This window comes from Zalophus californianus, chromosome 12 (assembly GCF_009762305.2).
Source record: "Zalophus californianus isolate mZalCal1 chromosome 12, mZalCal1.pri.v2, whole genome shotgun sequence".
Lineage (NCBI taxonomy): Eukaryota > Metazoa > Chordata > Mammalia > Carnivora > Otariidae > Zalophus > Zalophus californianus.
In genome coordinates this window covers 38,400,241-38,420,432 of record NC_045606.1, presented here as the reverse complement: position 1 = coordinate 38,420,432, position 20,192 = coordinate 38,400,241, and the positions used below count along the sequence as shown (strand labels likewise).

General features: G+C 40.9%; 1 protein-coding gene across 5 annotated transcripts in view; it reads right to left on the bottom strand.

Annotated features, from left to right (window-relative positions):
• The window catches only part of DYNC1I1 (dynein cytoplasmic 1 intermediate chain 1), a 306,141-nt gene that overhangs the window by 59,027 nt on the left and 226,922 nt on the right, over window positions 1–20,192 (bottom strand). For all 5 annotated transcript variants that reach the window (XM_027574568.2, XM_027574567.2, XM_027574570.2 and 2 more), the window contains 4 exons: window positions 10,514–10,660; window positions 6,432–6,545; window positions 3,839–3,972; window positions 196–340 (listed from right to left, as the gene is read on the bottom strand). In XM_027574568.2, the coding sequence (XP_027430369.1) occupies window positions 196–340; window positions 3,839–3,972; window positions 6,432–6,545; window positions 10,514–10,660 (540 nt within the window). The remainder of the gene's footprint in view (window positions 1–195; window positions 341–3,838; window positions 3,973–6,431; window positions 6,546–10,513; window positions 10,661–20,192) is intronic.

Here is a 20,192-nt window from a genome sequence, read left to right as displayed (position 1 = left end):
AAAATTTAGAATATTTTCAGTATCACTTATCTATTTTAAAATAAATACAATGGACTGAGAATGAGGCTGACTGGGCTCGTCAACAGGCTGTCAACAGTAAAACTGTTTGAAGTCTTCTAAAGAACAAGGGGAACTGATCTATGAAGTGGTCTCTGGCTATGTATTACCAGAGAACTTAAATCAAGACATTCGTACCTTTGTGGTCCACAGTTTGACGGTCCAGTCAAATGACGATGTGACAAACAGGTGTGAAAAGTCGATTGGGCCCACGGCCATGTGGCAGTTAATTCCAGTCACTGGCCCCTGGTGCCCTTCGAAGACCTCCCCGATACCGGCTTTGCTGCATGAAGACCACACAGAGGCAGAATTTCAGTGACCTTTGCAAAGCAGAGATTGCTTTAAAAAAAAAACAAAAAAACTTGTCTCTGCATGATTACTTGTCCATAATTTAGAAGAACAACCATAAACCACCAAAAATGAAACCGCTTTCAGTTATCTTAAGAGAAATAAAATGCTAGATTACTTTTGATGATTAAACAATAATATGGAGCAATATAATCTTTTTAACCTTCACAATTTAATATCAAATTTTGTCATTTAATCCTTTTTCAAGAGTTCCTCAAATCCTATCATTGTTGATGCAGCACATCAATGGAAAACATACATACTTCAATCTCAGAAGCTTTCATATTTTACTTAATAAGGCTATTCTCTCTTTATGATGACTTGTGGCACACATTTCATTTTAACTCCTTCTGGGAACCCCACTGGCTACAAAACTCCACACATCCTTGTATACCTACATTTATCTTTTCAAGGAAATTCTGTAAATGAAGTTGACATATCTCAAAAGATAATACCCTTGCCACCACAGTATGATACGCATAACTTAAATGTGATATTTAGAAAATATGTTTTCAGTGAAAGAAGAGAAGTTTCCAAGTCTACCGAATGTAACTTCCATAAGGGCTGGTGCCTCGTTTTCTTGTCGCCAAGTGGTTGGCCTATAGTAAGTGCTCAATAAATATTTGTTGAAAGAAACCACAAGGGAAAAGAGACAAACTTAGGCCTTTTTTCCTCCCCCAAAAGAAACACATCTGAGAAAAGTGATACCCACTGTGAAAGTTCTCCAAGGACATATGCCGCTCATGTAAGTAGGCTGGGGTTATGTCCAGCCCCCTGCTACACAATAGTCTGCAGAAAACCATACCCAGTTAAAAAATACACCCCAAACGCTGTATTTTAAAAATCCATGTTCATGAGGCTATGAATGAGACAAATACTTTGGGACTGTGGAATCTAAATATTATGTCACTGAGAGTAAAATGAATTAAGTTATTAAAACATCTGGGCTTTTGGAGCACCAATAAATGTCAATGTGCTGAGCAAAATTTGAAATCATGAGAAAATGCTGCAGTGTGTGCTCCATGTAACAGGCCCTCAAAAAACTATGCCCAGTGAAACTGCGAAAACCAGTTCCACACGTAATCATTTGAAGTCTTCTAAAGAACAAGGGGAACTGATCTATGAAGTGGCCCCTGGTGAGACTCCACTTGCTCTTAACAGCATCCTGAAAGGGTTTATAGGGTGCAAAATGAGGACCTTATTTAATTTATGGAAGTGGATTTTCACCTTCTGTATGTTAAGTGAAAAATTGAAAATCCCCTGCTCTCCCCCACCCCTTACGCCTATAAGACCCATTTGAAATTACTATGAAGCCAAATTCCTGCTATTTTACAACTTTATTAAGATCTGTATTTTATATTTCAGATGGCTGGGCCAATGTAAGAAGCAAAATCAAGCACGTTGTGAAAAGATTTGTGGTTTTCACCTTAGGTACCCCTCTTTTGAACCACACCGCAAATTCTGACTGTGCTTAAAAATGACAAGAGCCACAGAACAGAAATGTTCACCATGTAAAACATTATTCACATTGGAGAAATTAAAAAAGAAAAAAAATCTGAAAGTTATCAATGAACATGTTCTGTAACTTTCACAGATAATTAAGGTCCCAGATTAGGTCGGTGGAGCCTAGATGCCTTGTTGGTTCTAATAAAGGTATAGATAACGCCATGACCCTGTATTTGGTCCCCTGCATTCTCTGCACCTCTCTCGTGCCACTTATGACCTTCTACCTGTGTTGCAGATATGTGTACATTTACCTTGCCCATCATCATCGCGTTCTTGAAGGCGGAAACCAGGTTTATACAATGTCTGCATGCCTGACAGCATCTAGCGGTGCACTTTACTCCAAGTAGGTGTGCAGCGAATGTTTGCATGAATGAACAACTTTATCAGGTCTTTTTATGCTTTCATAAAACTTTAATGCATGGTTTTAGCCAGTTTTATGGGCATAGAACTATGAGGCATCTCTTCCTACTCATCTTTAGATCATGCAAGCAGGGGGAAATACTGCTTGTTTTTATGTGTAGAACAGTAGGAACACCGCAGCTCATATTATGTGAGTGGAAGAATCACATAGTTGGGCTGTGGATGCTTATTACTTCTACAAATCACAAAAACACAGGAGTATAAAATAAACTTGGAACAATTTCTGATTTCTCATTAAATATAAACAGCCTGGGATGAGTACAAGAGATGAAAAATCTATTGAATTAGAACTCCTAAGGTGAAAGAAATTTAAGTACCAAAGTGAACACAGTGAACCTTTCAAAAGATGGTGAGGCTGCTCATTAAGTCTTACATGCAATTTTACAATAATTCTAATTATTGGATTCTACTTTATCCTGATGGTTTTCCAGGGGCATTCACCAATCTCTCAGTCAAGGCAGAATTCTTATTACCTGGAAACTTCATGGTGGCTTGTATCTCATACCATCCCAGCCTCTCTGATTGGGAGGAAGAGCCCCAAAGCATCTCTCTATTTTATTTGGGTGATTATTATTTGGGTTATTATTATTGTTATTTCTCGATTCCCCATATAGATTTTTAGCTCCTTGCTTACTACGTGTCAGGCCCTGGGCAGAAAATCAATGATGAAGTGGAAAGAATTTAGTAAGAGAAAAATGGCAGATGAATGAATAGTTGAAATAAAATATAATTAATGCTATTGTAGAAGCATATATACGAATATATAAAATAGCAAACCTATCTTCCAGCCTGTAGTCCAATCCCATTTACTAGACTTAAATTTTCTCTGTAGTACTTATCATCTCAAGCCACATATTCCCTTGTTCAGTAGTTTATTGTCTTTCACCCTCAACCAGAATATGAACTCCACATCTGTTTTGTTCCCTACTGCATCCTCATGATGTCACGGTGCTGGGCACATGGTAGGTTCTCAGTATGTATTCCTCAGAAACACGAATGAATAAAAGGAATGCTAATTCTATGAAACCATAAAGGAGGAGAGGGTTTTCTCTGCTCAAGGGAGTCAGGAGAGGCTTCCATGTGGAAGGACCTCTGGGCTGGCTCTTGAAGGCCGAGGAGGAATGAACCAGGCCAAGAAGAGAGGAGAAGAAACAGGGTGGGAACTCATGGAGGTGTGTGGGGGTAAGCTGCGTTTGGGGATTGTTATCCCCCACGGGTGTGTGGCTGGAGCCTGAAGGCTGAGGCTTGGAAGGAGCAAGTAGTCAAGGGTCTTATATGATATGCTAAGAAGCTTGGGCTTTTCTCCTCAAGGCAGTGTGAACCATGCGAGGCTTACAACAGCTAATGATCAGAACAGATGGATGCTCTAAGATAATGGGAACTCGAGGTGTGCTTCGTATGTCTTCAGTTATGCCTTTCTCATAACGCAAGGTGGTTCTAATCCAGAATGCAATAACAGACTTTCGGAAGTGAGAAACGCGTCATGGGTAAGAAAACACAAAATCACCTTCCATGACGACAGGCCGTGTAGACTGTACCCTCCTCACTGCCAACCACGAAGTTATTGACGTCTCCCGTTGGGAAAGCCATTCCGGTAACAGCCACAGGCTTGGACTTATTGTACACCAGCTCCATGCTCTCCTACCAAAACACAGCATGGTTACGTTCCCTCTGTCAACTCCTCGCCATGCCAAAGATAGCACGGAAAAATCATTTGGCTCAATCGTCTGTTTGCTTTTCACACAGCGTTACAAAAGACCCTCGCTGTGCCAGAAACCACGCATTACTGCCCCTGACATCCATGCTTCTGTGTATCTCTGGTTTCAGGCCGGCTGGATCTCATCAGTGTGTGCTGCTTCTTAAGTCAGTCAGAGATGACAGGTGAGAATTTTGAAACTAATGGGGCAGAAACTAAAGATAATACTGTAATGGTTACACTTGTCAGCCCCGGGCTTTAATAAAACACACAATACCCTCGTATTTACAAACATTTCGAAATCAATTGTTTGTGAGAATACACGTGTATTAATGTCAGATGTACTAAGCACATTTGTCAAAGCAGGAAGTGTGTGTCCTCCATGGACTCAAACCAGAAAGTTGTCACTCAAGTCAGAAAAACCAGATTTCAACGGGGACATGATTTCATGAAGTGCAGCCGTTGGGTGTGTAGGCTTCTATTGAAGTAAGTCTTTAAAATAGCAAATGAAAATCTTTTTTTTTTTAATCTCAGATTATTTTCAAAACCGGGAATCAAAGTATATTTTAAGAGATGTTCTGCTGAATTCAGTTTAATGATGGTGAAGAGTAATTAAGTGTAACTAACACCCCTAAATATTTCTGGCTATTTACATTAAACAGCCTACTTTGTGCACCTGAAGTAATTTTAATCATTTTAGGGGATCATGTCACTTTGTTAGGGAGTTTAGTTTTTTTGCGCAAATGAATAAGCCAGGTCACCTGAGCTGAGGAGTCCAGAAATCGGCTGCATGTGCTAACAGTCAGGGTAGCTCAGATCATATGGTCATGTGACATGCTCGCAGTACATGAGAGTCACACACATAAGGAATGCATCCGTGAGGGGACACTATGACAGCAGAGAAAACTGGACTGTCCAATGGGCTGCTCCATCACTCAAATTAGCAGCAGGAAAGGTACAGTCTCTCAGTCACCCACTTGGAACAGAGAGGGACAGGGCGACTGCTGAATGCTCCCGGTCTGCCTGCCATCCCTGGACATCTCTGTACAGGGACAGGAGTCAGTGGGCATGCTAAAACTAATAAAAACGGTCTTGCAGCCCCTGTTCGACTGGTTTTAACTTAAACAAATACAAGTTTAATCAGCCAAATGGGCAATTAAAAATTCCTAATTAGAGGGTTCGCTCTTATATCTGTTTGTAATCTCCATGCTTTTAAAAGCAAACAACATATTGCTGAGAATTTTAAGACAAAGCTATAAAATAGCCACATACAACTCCCAACTTGTATAATGGTAAAAGATCGTCAAAATAGATAAACTTAAGTAGTTAGGAGCTTATTAGATCTTCCCCACCAACCCCCACCCCAAATTATAAAAAGAATTTACTTAGCTTTAATATTCTCTACATCTGTATTTTGGAGACTTATGGGAGGTTCTTTATGGTTTCACATTTCCTTATATGTTTGAAACATCAGTGTCTTCTAAAATTGTGAGCCAGACATTCTAGGGTTGTTATTCCAGGAAAGGGAATAGAATGTTAACACTGAGAATTATCTCCTAGATATCTTTATACTTTTCTTGATGGTACCTCACATTTTTGTCAAAGTCTCTAACATTAAATCCTTCTCTGCGTTTTTAGTTGGAGGACAATGAAATACTTTTCTTTCCCCACCAAGAAATGTGGACAGAGTGCATCTATGCATGTGTGTATGCGTGCATGTATGCATCTTGTATACACACATATATTTTGCAAGTTGCATTTAGATGCCTCCCCCACAGTGGTCTCTTCCTCTGTGCTTCTTTGTTTGGTTTCCATTACTGTAATCAGTAGTGGAAATTTTTTGGAAATTTTGGAACTTTTGCATTTTCAACTTCTCATTTGTTGAGCAAGGAATGGCAGGAGCCATCCTAACAAACATTCCAGAGGACAAAGCAGATGGTTGGACAAATTCTTCATACACACAGGTGGTCATCTAGGCTACGGATGTAAGCAAGGGCTTGGATTTCTCTTTCGCAGGGACACCTTTCCTCCAAGGCAAGTGCCCATAAAAGATTGCTCTGTGGAGCTCCAACTTCGTTTGCATTTGTTTAACAATGCTGTAGTGGAGGTACAATTCATACCACAGGCAACTTCTATAATTACTATGCTTTAAAATGGATTATTTAATTTTCACTTGAAACTGACCTAAGGATTAATGTATTACAATAATTACATGATTTGCGGTAAAGGAAATGGGTTTTGGCTTCAAGAGGAGACTGCTGAAAGCAGGCCCCACTCTTTCAAGTGCATCCATTGGTTTTAGCTCCTATAGGATGTGAGGGTTTGGCTTTTAGGAACTATGTTCCATTAGGCAAGTATCTCTTTTAACCAGGATGCTCTACTGTGTAGGGGAAAACAAACGCACCTGTGGAGTTGAGAGCATGTCCAGGCTCCAGGAACACATCTTACCATCAGTAGAGACGGTGATGAGGTTATGAGCATTCTGAGTCCCCACAACATTTACACAGTACACGGGATGCTGTGAAAACATAAACATGGGGGATCAGACGATGATCCAGGAGGAAATGCTTACGTTGGAGCGTCCAACACATTACTCTAAAATGAGGATTAAAGAGTGACAGAATCCTCCAATAATACAAGCCTCAAGTCATTTGCCACTTTTGATTTGAACCTGACTGCTTTCTAAAAGCTCTGGCAGCAACGCCCAGGAGTGGAAATACTTACCAAGCCTCACCTTGCTCTGTCAGAGGCAGTCCCCCAGAGCTGAAGGGAGCAGCAGCAAATGATGATTGATGGGGCAGAAGGAGCACATAGTTTGGCTGCTAAGTTCACCATGAGTGATGAAAAAAGACAGCTTTCAAAAGAGTACAACTATTGACTTTTGGAACGAATATGTGTTACTAAATCTGGAGGTTAGTGCATTATAATCACAGTGCCAAACATTTGTTAACATTCTTTACAGAAAAGTGGTTAATATTCATCAGCCTCTTTAATTTGAGGGAGAGATATTGGTAGCAGGGCTTACTGGCACGAGGCACCTCATGAGATAAAATTAGGCTCTTCCGTGTCACTGCAAAATCTAGGATAATGATAGATTTATTTTTCAAAAATATCATTTGGGCTACTACTACGGAGGCTTCGATTTGGCCGGGGCCTTGAGGAAGGTCATTTATACATCCTGGGAATCATAAGCAAGATGCTCTAACCTCCCGTCATAACTCTGTAGAATCCTAAATGGTAGGCTAAAATCATTTGCAGCTGCACATTAAATACTAAATGGAAGGTTAGCATAAGCAGAACCTAGCAGTCATGTGGGTTAGATTTCAGGCAGCTTAGCCATCATGGGCCAAGCCACAACTTAGCTGGTGCCTCTCTGTGCAAATAGCTGACAGTCTAAGTCTTACTCTTGATGAGTTACTATCCATAATACCTAGCCACAATGACAATGAAACAATCTTTAATATTGGAAAGTTGATATTATATAAAGGATGGTTCCCAAACTATTATTATCATATAAACTCCTGGTCAGAAGGAACTGTAATCATCATCTAGGGCAGCTAGTCATCTGTTTCCACCAAGAGGTGGTCCAAACTCTGCTGAAACACCTTTCTTAAGCGTAGTCAGTTTTTGCACCAATTCCTGGAGATTTCTTCCTTCTACCACTGGGGATCAAGAAAGCTCAAGGAGATGCTTTTATTTAGTACAGTGCCCTCTGGGATCATACAGATCAAGTCCAAACAATATTTATAGAGTGTTGTTATGTTACCCCTCTCCCCCAGTCTTGTCTTACTCAGACTAATCCTCGCCAATTCCTCCAAAGGGTCTCGAGTACCCAGCTTTCAGGCTTTCAATACCCTCCTGATGCCGGTCACCCCCACTTTGAATACGTTATATTTTGTCTGAGCTCCTCTTACAGTGAAGTTCCGAGAACAAAACACAACTGTCGACCTGTATTCTGAGCAACAGAATATAGAAATCTAGAAGTGTTGAATTTTTACTTCTCGCATGATAAAAAGTACACTTGTATTTATATATGCTAAGATTACATTGGCTTTTTTGGCAATTGGATGGCCAACTGAATCCCTAAGTCTTGTTCATGCCACATTCCTACAGAAACTTTCAATCAGCCTTAGTGGATGTGGACAGTGGTGAGTACAGCAGGGATCTGAAACTCAGTGCTATCCTGATCAGGTCTCTAAGTTTCAGGAGGACTGACTGGTTGTGGGACTGTGCACAATGGTTTTTCCCAAGCCTCCGGTGTGTGTGGAACCTGTGAGCAATGCAACTCAAGGCCCCAGCAACAAGCATTCAAATCTCCATGTGGAAATCAAGTGGGAGAATGGATGAAACAAATCTTCACCGAAAAACAGCAGACTGTAACACTGAGGCATAGGAAAGCAAGGTTCAAATGTTGTGAACCTGAAATCCGCCTAGTGATTTTCAGCAAGGGTCCAATGGGGTTTCTTTGTTAACCACCAAGCATCAACACAAAGCACCAAAATTCTAGTGGATTGGGACTCCTAAGGGTGGTAACTGGAGGGAAAGGAAAGCATCTAGAAGAATGTATAGAGCTGAATGTCTCGAGAAAGAATGTGCGTGGTAGCCCCTCCCTGGCTTTAATCAGTACTACTGGCCTGTGCTTTCATGAGTAATAAAACTCGGCTTAAAAGAAAAGAGAGAGATGTAAAGAAACCAGAACAGAAGCAGACACGTGGGAAAGCCTACACACACACACACACACACACACACACACACACACACACACACACACACACACACACACACACACACACACACACACACACACACACACACACACACAGGCATCCATAGCTCTACTTAATGGAAAGAAAAAAGCAATGCTACAGCTCATTTTTCCAGTATACATGCCAGATTGTTTTTATTTATTTAAGGAATAAACTTACTGTGTGGCAGAAGGGTTTTGCTTTAATTAGGATTTCCTGTTGTCCCAAATGCATATGTGTGGTGGGTGTGAAAGGAAATTAGTAATCTGTGGCGGGCCTCTTTTTCCTTAACCACTTTTGATCCTGGTACCAATCAGCCAGGCATTAGTGGAAGTTGAAAGGCAATCACAAAATTAACTGTGCCCTTTTAGCTGTGGACTCAACAAAACGTAGCAAAAGAGGAGAAAAATGTTTTATTTTCGAGCAGAAATACGTTACTATTTGATAACAATAGTATTTTAATTGTAATGATCATATCCTAAGTTACTTGACAAAGAAAGCTTAACTCTTTGGAAGAGCTCCTGGATTTGGATTTTCCCCTGAAACTTATTGCTCTAACATTTAGATTTATAATTTTTGAAATTTCATGAGACATGCTCAGAAACACACCAGATATGCGCATCCAGCCAAGAAGCGGTTTCACACGACTTGAGCAAACACCTGTGTCAAGCTGTCTTCTCCTGGGTCACAATTTTCTGTTATTAGTTTGCAGAAATGGGGTAGGCAAGAGCAATTTTCCAAGATTCCCAAGAACTCATTTCACCTGCATGTGTCTCAGGCCCAAGTCAATCAGAATTAAGGCTGACTTGGTATTTGTCATTTCCCATTGTCAATCTTACAAGGATGGAAGAATTTTCCTCTTCATGGTCTTAGCTAAAGCAGCTAACGGTCCTTTCTTAAAGCTAGAATGGTTTTGAGGCCAGCAGATGGAACAAATGAGGCAACCACATTAAGGAAATTGAAACAATAGTCGAGCTGTATCCTTGGGCATAATTTGGGCATTTCAGAGAAAGAACATCAGTTACTCTGCATGTCAAGGTAGCAAGGATTGATGGAGACATGCCTGTCTTCTCATTCCTCCTAACAACTGCTAAACACACCTGTCATTCTCTTAAAGGAAATGACAGAGTAGTTGTCTTATGAACACTATACTGAACCTCTTCTGCTAAATTGTGGGTAATGGTTTTGAGATGTTGACTTTTAACCCGAGGGATTATATTGTCACTGTAGACTTTACCGTTGAGACTTACAACCATACATTCCAGAATTTAAAGTCATAGCACTCCCTCAAATCACAGATGGAAAAGGACTGTTGGCAAAAGTCCCATATACTATCCCTAGACATGAAATGCTTACTCTTCATGGCCCATTTGAAAATATGAGTTTCCATGTTACAATGTCAATGCAAAGGGTTTCTTTACAAAAATTTCACAGATGCCTCTTCCCAAGTTTCTCCCTATGTCCTTTTGTAGTTTTAATCTGTCCCCACCTCACCAATGGTCTTTGGTGCATCCAGAGAGATCCCTCCTCTGTGCTAAAACTTGTAGATCATTAAGAGATTTTCTCTACACCCAGTGCTTCCTTCACCTACTTTTCACTCATTTTATTTCGGTCTGTCAGGATACAATTGCTACAAATTACACACTTCTAACTTGGAGTTACTGACCACATGCATACTTCTGTCAGTTATCCCCTTTCAGGGCTTGGGTGGCTGACAGAGAAATGACAAAAGCTGACTTACGGTGTGGGCAGCAGCTGACAAGGGTGTCCTCTGCACCGGCGTCCTTCGATGACTGCGATTATCCCACAGGACAATCTGGCCTGAGTAAGTCCCACCGACCACCAAGTTGGGATGGAAACGAGCGAAGCACACGGACATCACAGAGGACTGGGAGGAGAGAGGAGGAGAAACGTGTACTGTGAAATGGTTGGAGAAGGCTTGTTTCCTCCCGAAGAGAAAACAGTTCATCACATCAACTCAACACATCCTGGAAAACATAAAGCGACTGTTAAATGCGTAGTTAGTAGAATATTTTGTATCTTGACACAGATTTTTCCCTTGAGGGGTTGGTCAATGTTTACCCCATGAAACTTGAAATTTGACATCCCGGCCATGTCTTCAAATAGGCATAAAACCTAGCTTATGTGTGTCATTGTCTTGTGGTATATAAAGCTTGGTTTGTGTGGACATTTCCCATTTTATCAACAAAATTGCATCAGAAGTAATATTAATTCTCCACGAAAGTCTTTACAAAGCAATTCTTTACTTTGAGGGCATGGCCACATCGAGTTATACTATATACAGTGTTGGCAAAGCTTCAAGGACCTTAAGACATCGTGTTTTTTTGTTTTTGTTTTTTTTTTTGGTTTTGTGTTCTCGCCTTAATGTAGACTTCTAGGAGGTATACTGACCTCAGACTGCTCCAATCGGTTCCTCCCCAAATTCCCTCACCTCCCATGGGCAGTCTCTTGACCTTGATCCTGCCCACTTCAGACAATTCTTAATGTTATTCTTTGCCTATTTTAACAAACAGTCAGAAGTGGATTTCAGTCCAGCTCTACCAGGGCCTGTCATAGCATCATGAATGTGGTTTCTGAAATTCCACAAAAGACTACTGGGCACTACATTTTATAGGAAATTACTTAGAACCATGATACACTTAAAATCAGATAAGTTGGCCGTTCCACATTTGCAAAAAAAAGTCCATTTTGATCCCCACAGTGCTTCCATGTTTGTGTTTATATGTGGAAGCAATTTTTTAAAAATAAATACATTTCATCCTTTCAATTAAATTCAGTGAATGACCTTACGTGTGAGAAAGGCATTGTACCAGGCGTGATGGGAATACAAAGGTAGTCACTGCCCTCAACAAACTTGTGCCCTGATAAAAGAAAAAAGCATGCATGCCAATGAACAGAGCTGCATATGCTGTTAGTCCATACACGCTAGCCTTCCTATGAAATAGAAAAAGATGCCTCTCTGCACAGACATAGACATGTGGGGAGGTGCATGCCTTGGCAAGTGGAGAGTAAGGTGGATCTTTGTCTTCATTTGTCCCTTGGGTTTGACATCCTTGTGCAGGACACAATTTGCACACACAAAGAGCAGCCTTGAATATGATGCATGCCATGACTAAATCATCACAGTAGCACGTGTGCATGCATGGGGGAGGTGGGAAAGATTAGTTTTACCTAGGGGAGGGGAGAAAAGAGGAGAGTGGAAAGGGTGGATGATTAGAAAGACCTCATGAATGGGAATGTTTCACCCCTTGAAGTAGCTGCGGAACACTCAGCAAGCGGAGAGGAAAAGAAATAGGCATTCCTGGGAGATGGGGTAATAGGATGAAAGATTGGAGGCTGGTAAACAGCCCAAACCAGCAGTCTGGTTTTGGTGGGAAGGAGCTTGAACGGAAGAATCAGGTAGTAGGGAATGCGGTTAGAGAGGTCACCTGGGCCAGATAAAAGAGGGCCTTGAATGGTAGGCGCTGTTTGGATTTTTTTCTGTGGACGATAGTGAGCAACAATAGCTTTCTGAGGAAAAATGTGAGAGGATCAAAGGTTGTCACTGATAGGCCAGCGAAGTGAAAAAGTGATTGAAAAAAAAAATTATGATCTCTTCCTGACTGGGAAGCTAAACGTCCATTTCTAAAAAGATCAGATCTACTATCAGCCCAAGTCTTCCTTGTCAGAAAGAGCCTCAGATACACTGAGGTAGAAGAAAGAATGCAGACTATTTTTCAATGTCATGTTTTCCTAGTTTGAATGATTTTCAGTTCCAATTCCTTGAACACGATTAGATGGAGAACATGCTTGTGCCCCAATCTGGTTTTCATAAAGTTCAAGAATAACTCTCAATAATGACACTGAATTAAAGAAAAAGAAAATAATGCTGGTCAGCTTCTTGTTTTACACATCCCACAGAAGCGATTCTTAGTTTTCAACTGATGAAATTCTTATGTTGCTTGAGCTATGTTGGAAACATTTTCTTTAAAGCTTCAGAAAGACTTAAAATTATCCAGGTGGTATCAACAATTGAATTTACCAAAGCTCTGATCAATATGGATAAAGGAAGGTCATTAAATTTTAAAAATCCAGAATTCAACCACTTGATTGCTTCTGTGTTTCAGTTACATCTCAGCAAATACCACTCCAAATCTTCTCTAAACTAGAGAAAAATAAACAGTGGAGGTACTTCTACGAAACTGAAACATACAGTTGTCAATCACCTAGAATCCAACTCCACAAAGTGAGAACACTAATTCCTACTTTTTCATTCATTATTTGTTCATTATTCATTATTCACTTATTCATCAAACACATAGTGCCCACTAAGTACTAATGAAACAATTTCAAGGAGTTTTAAATGTGACAGATGCCCCCAATCTCGAATTCAGAATTCTATTTGCATTTGATAAAAAGTCAAATTCATGCTAAAAGAAAGAGTCACAATACCTCGAGCCCCAGAGTTCTACCACCAAAGTCTACTTTGCTCTGCTGAAAACCAAAACATGAGGACAAAGAGAAGATACACTTATTTTAATTTTCTATTTGGAAGATTAGCAATGGAGGAGTAGTTATGTGATTATCAATTTTGTTTCTATCTTAAGCATCAAACATTAATTATAATATGTATTCTATGTATTCTAGAACATAGAGGCTCAAGACATCTCCAGGGTGTGCTTCATTTGACATACTATCATCCATATGGAAACACTAAGCCAGTATGATCTCAATTATCTAGATGTAAAGTTTAAAATTTAGTCACTTCTTGAGATGTTTTTAAGTACCCTGATGTTTGACGTAATGGTGGCAAACATTTGGGTGATTGACTGAAGTTTTTAATTTTCATCCAAAAGTTTAGGTTCCTTTGGTCACATGGGAACAGTCCCCCAGTTACAGAGAAAGTTCTAATTTGGAAAGTCTGCATCAACCCCTAGGAGTAGAGTTTTAGAAAAACCCCTGCAATCTCCTGCTGCTAATACAGCTACCGACCTAGTTGTTGTTGTCAATTGTCTTGGAATTTATTGACTGTCAGCATAAGGAGCAAAGGATGATATCACCCTGTCAGTTATAATGATTTGGTAAAGAGTAAAAAGAGTATTCCAGAAATACTGATTGACGCTACTAAAATATGCAGGGTTTTTTGTTGTTCTCCTTTGCACAGTACATTTTCTGAAGACATAGTCTATGAAAACCATTATTAATAATATTAACGTTATTTTAAAAACTTCATCACTTTCCTAGGCATTTAAAATTTTGTAGCCAATTCAGTTATTCAGGGTCATAATAAAGCATTATTAAACTATATGATTAATACAATTTAGACAAGCAAAATTAATTGGAAACAAGGAGCTGCTTTGTTATTCTTAGTTCTTTTTTTTTTTAAGATTTTATTTATTTGAGAGCGAGAGAAGGAGAGACAGTGAGAGAGCACAAGCGGGGAGGAGAGGGAGAAGCAGGCTCCCCGCTGAGCAGGGAGCCCTAAGCGGGACTCGATTCCAGGACCCCGGGATCATGACCCGAGCCGAAGGCAGATGCTCAGCTGATTGAGCCACCCAGGTGCCCCTATTCTTAGTTCTTTAAGAATATATACCTCGGTGTGCCTGGGTGGCTCAGTTGGTTAAGCATCTGCTTTCGGCTCAGGTCATGCTCCCAGGGTCCTAGGATCGAGTCCCGCATAGGGCTCCCTGCTCTGCGGGAAGCCTGCTTCTCCCTCTCCCACTCCCCCTGCTTGTGTTCCCTCTCTTGCTGTCTGTCAAAATAAATAAATAAAATCTTAAAAAAAAAGAGTATGTATCTCTATAAATATTTTTGGAGTTTTAACCTTTTCCTTATTTTATTTTATTCTTTAAAATATCAGAGCCTTAGATTGATTTTGAGAAATAACGCATGGCCTTTAAACATTCAAATCAAGCAGTTTACACGAGTAGAAGAATAATGATAAAGTTGGTAAGAATTTCTGGACAGTGTTAATGTCTAATCAGTGTAAGTTTTTCTGACACTGCAGTTGAATGTTTTTACAAGGCTAGTGAGTTCACTGATCTGGCCCAGAAATATGATTAACTCATACAGTAAAAGCTTGAGATAAAGCCAGTGAGTCTGACCAGCTATATCCCAACACAAGTCACACAGAAACAGTATTATACGAGGAACCACTGTTTCCAAGGGGACGAGCACCACATTTTGATTATCAGCATATTATAGTTCCATCCAATCAGGACAAGCAAGGTTTGGGGACTATGTTTGGAGCATCCGGGCATCTCTATTGACAATTTTTGGTGCCCTCCACAGATGCGGCAGCCCAGATGCTCTGGAGGAAACTTTATTTTTTTACTCTTGAGCAGAGTGCTTGGTTACTGGCTGTCCCTGCAAAGGCAGCCCTCCCCCTTATCCCTCTGACCACACGTCCACTTGCACATGAGCTGACCCACTAGACAGGGTTCCACACTCTCCTCATCTATTTCAAGAAAAGGCAGTTATTTTCTCCCATTCACAGGGTAAATTCAGAGATGAGACGGGTGGAGACTCCGCTTTCAAGGGCTCCCTCTGCTCACTGCACCCCCACCGCATTCAATAGCAGTCAGCCCCAACCCCTCTTTCAGTGGCTGTGGGGGCTGTTTTTTATTTTAGAGAGCTAATCCTGGCCAGTTTCGGGATGGTACTTCCCCTTAACCACAGCCCCAGATGCCCAGGACAAACAGCCTTTGGTCACTGCTGGCTGGGCAGCTTGCCCCTTATGTTCACATTTGATATGGTTGCCTGAGTCCTTTTGTGTGTGGCACTCTGCCCACTCCCCAGCTACCATGCCCGTGTGGGAGGGAGAGGGGTCTTGCATTCAAAAGCATCTCCTATTTCAAGTACCATCTCTTCTGGGGAGAGGTTGGTCCCAAGAGGGAATGGCCATATTGTTGCCATATGCTGTTTAATGGTGGCTGACATTTTATTTGCCTAAAAGCAAATGCTTAACTGTCAGAGGACTGTGAGGCAGACAGACCAGATGCTTCTGGCTACTAGTGAGCTAGAATATATTTCTGCAAGTACCTAAGAAACCCACAAAGATATTTCTTTTGTTAATGGAAACACGTGTAATTGGAGAACACTGCTGTCGAAAACCCCTCTTACAGGCAATCCTGTAGCACCAGGCATCTGACAGTGTGGAAGGTGTGAAGGTGGTGAAGCCAAGAAGTGAGTCCTGAGTCGGGCACTTCACTTTAATTGAGATGAAGGAAAGGGTCTTTCTTCTTGCAGAGCTCTCTTTTCTTCTAAGTCTCTATCCCTGGGTGCACATGCCATTCTTCTAAACTCTAAGAGTAACCATCTACTGAAATTTATCACCCCCTTAGTAATGGAGTACCCAGGAGCAAAGATTCAGTGAGCTTGCTTGCTACCTCTTGACTCAGTTTGTATTCAAAAAATGAAAAGCAGCTGATTCTAAAATTTGATTCCCCAGGATGCCTGGGTGGCTCAGTCAGTTAAGCGCCTGCCTTCAGCTCAGGTCATGATCCCAGGGTCCTGGAATCGGGTCCCACATCAGGCAGCTTGCTCAGCGGGGAGCCTGCTTTTCCTCTGCCTGACACGCCCCTTGCTTGTGCTCTGTCAAATAAATAAATAAAATCTTTAAAAAATATAAAATAAAATTTGATTTCCCAAAGACTAGAAACCACTCATGATGATCCTCTTTCCTATAACCCTTCAGAATTTTCACATCTTTATTAGTAGTGAGTTGCTACTGTGTAGCAAGAGACAGACCTGGACTGGGTGCTGAGAAGACAAAAGTTCATGCACAAACCACAAGGAGATGCCACTTCTCACCCACGAGGCTGGCTAGGATTTAAAAATGTTTGCATGTCAATTATACCCCAATAAAGCTGGAGGGGAGGGCAGAAAGGGGCAAATACCAAGTGCTGGTGAAGAGATGGGAGAAATGGGAACACTCCTGAGATGCCAGTAGGAATGTGACAGGAGGCAGCCACTCTAGACAACAGTCTGGCAGTTCCTGAACAAGTTAAATGTACAGTTAGCATATGATCCAGCAATTTCCACTCCTAGGTATACACCCAGGATAACGGAAAACACATGACAACACAGAAACTTGTACACGAACCTTCATAGCAGCATTACTCATTGGAGCCAAACAGCGGAAACAACCCAAACATCCACCAGCCGGGGAGTAAACAAAATGTGGTAAAGTCATACCACGGAATAATAATCCATAAATAAACAGAAACACAGTACTGACGTACGCTATAACATAGATGAACCTTGAAAACGTTAGGCTAAGTCACAAAAGGCCACATATTGTATGACTTCATTTACATGAAGTGTCCAGAAGAGGAAAATCTCACAGGGGCAGAAAGCGGATTAGTGGTTGCGTAAGGTGGAGGTCAGGGGGATAATGGGGAATGATTACTGATGGGCATAAGGCTGATTTTGGGGGTGATGAAAACGTTCTGGAACTATAGAGCGGTGATGGTTGCGCAACTTTGTGAATATACTAAAGAACACTGAATTTGTATCTTAAAAGGGTGAATTTTATCTCAATTTTAAAAAATGTTAGTGTGCAGACACCTTCTGATTCATGGAGCTCACCAACCTTCTTTCTTATCTTCAGGACAACTGTCTAGACTACATTGACCACTCCTTCCTCGAATAAAATTATCCAATTCTCTTTACTTCCCCTAGAACATCTTCTTCAATTTCCACTCCCTAAGAGCCACGGAGGTGGAAAGGGACGGCTGACACATCTGAAGGCCCTAGAGCTGACTTTGCACTCTGACCCCTACTGGCTGTGAATCCTCTCAGCCTTACATTGGTGTTTTGTTGTTGTTGTTGTTTGGCACATTTTCAAATTATTTCTTTATTTTAAAAGACTGCGGTGAAATACACAACATAAAATGTATCAGCCTAACAATATTTAAAGGTCCAGTTCAGAGGCACTAATTGTACAACTGTCACCACTGTCCGCTTCAGAACATTTCCACCTCCAGCAACTAGAACTCCATCCCTGCTACACACTCATTCCTCATGCCCACCCTCCTCCCAGCTCCCAGCAACCACCATTCTACTTTGTTTCTATGACTCTGACTACTCTTGGAACCTCATATAGATGGAATCATATAGTATTTGTCCTTTCATGACTGGTTTATCTCACTCAGCACAATATCCTAAAGGGGTTAAGACATCCATGTAATACTCCAAGTGGTACTACATCCATGTCCCAGCAGGTACCAGAATTTCCTTCCTTTTAAAGGCTGAATAATATTCCCTTGTATGTTCATACCCCATTTTGTTTATCTATTCATCTGTCAGTGGATGTTTGGGTTGCCTCCACTGTTTGGCTCTTGTGAATCATGTTACTATGAATCCAGGTGCATACAAATATTTCTTTAGGATCCTGCTTTCAATTATTTTGGGTAGATACCTGTAAGTGGAATTGCTGATCATATTTTATTTTCAATTTTTTAAAACTGCCCTGTTACCTATAGTGGCTACATCATTTTACGTTCCTATCAGCAATGCACAAAGGTTCTGGTTTCTTCACATCCTTGACGAACCTTGTCATCTTTTGCTTTTGCTTTTGTTCTGTTTTTTTTTTTTTTTTTTTTTTTTATAGCAGCCATCCTAATTGGAGTGAGGTGTCTAAGCCTGAATTCTCAATTCATAAAAGAAGCATGATAATTCTTGCCCTGCCTACAAACAGGTCATTTTCTTTGCCTCTCCTCTCTGGGGCTGTTGGAAGATTTGAAGTTAGTAATGCAGTTTAAATAGTGATCAAAAACATGCCCCCATATACAGTTAGAATTGACTACTTTGTGATTTGAAGAAACATTTCCAGTCAAAGCAAAGGTCCAGAGGACCCCCTCATTCTGCTCAACAAATCCTTCCTAACAACTCTCATTGTAATGCTTCGTCCTGCCTTGACGATCTGGGTTGACAAACTGTCTCCTAGAAGCGTTACTGCACCTTTTGCTACATGGCTTAACTCTTTGGAGTCCTTATTTTGACCAGCCTTGCCTCCTGTCTGGGATGGTCACTCTCTCTCCCATTTCACAGACCCTCATGGCTGGTTATCGTTCCTGTTGTGGGTGGTAATTCCAAGTCCATACATTTAATGACTTTGGATAATGAGGAAGAGAAGGAAGAGGAAAGACAGTGCTATGTTAGCACCAGAGATGACTGTAGCGAAAGTCAAGATTGGATTCATGTCACATTGTCATTCGTATGCATACCAGTATAGCAAGCACTGGAAATTTGGAGACCTGAGATTCTAAATCATAGCTGGTAGTGCCTTAGTGCAAGTACTTCTGAATACAACAAAATTCCAGGGCAATGGGATAATTTGCAGACTACTTCCCAAAAAGTTTTCTGAAATGGGATTTTTTTTTTTTTTTACCATATTTTACACCTTGAATCTGTGCTGGGAACCTACTTATATGTGGTGCGACTTTATATCTAATTATTACTTATTCATCATTCACCTGTATCATCCACATAGGTGTGTGGACCCCTTAGGCTATTTTCTAAATCATCGTTACTCCATATTTGCCTGTACCTTAGCATCATCTGAGGAGCTTTAAAAAATTCCCCATGCTCAAGGCACATCCCATACCAATTAAATCAGAATTTCTGGGGGGTAGGTCCCAGGCATCGATATTTTTAAAAATTACACAGGAAATTTCCATGTGCAGTCAAGTGAAAAGTACAGCTTTAAATCAGTGGTTCTCAAACTTCTCTGAATACAAGAAACACATAGACAACTGATTAAAAACTCTATTCTCTACATTATTCCTGGGTCCCAGCCTGGAACTTCTGAATCAGGATTTCAAAGAGGCCCAGTGGTCTGTGGATTTAACAAGCACCCGGGGTCTTGTTGAATTGTCATTGAGAAATTTGGAGAACCCAATTCTAAAACAATGAATTAGTAGAATATGACTCAAAGTCCCAGTGGGATGTTCCTTTTGTATCAATGTAGATCATCCCTTGGATGCTTCCTTCACGGGTCATGTGCTCTGGTCACAACCTGCCCAACTGAGACACATGTGATCCAATAAACTTTCCTCTGCTACAAGCCATCGCCTAATTCCCTTCAATTTTATTTGCTAGTTTTTACGTTTCCCCTTGCTTCCTCTCCCTTCCTAAGTGACTGGACTCGTAAAAAAGGATCAATAAAAAGGGCAGTAAAGGTTTGGTCCCCAACTTACCTTCAGCAACATTCTTCATGCTGACACTGAACATCTGAACATTTTCTTGTTTATTATTAAGAGGGATAATGAACATTAGCATTGTGACACCATGTTACGTGGTTATTTGCTTTGTGGGGGGGCGTTCCACAATTTTTGAGCACCTTCTGAGTGCCAGACCTGTGGTGTGTGTGTGTACACACACACACACACACACACACACACACACACACACACACA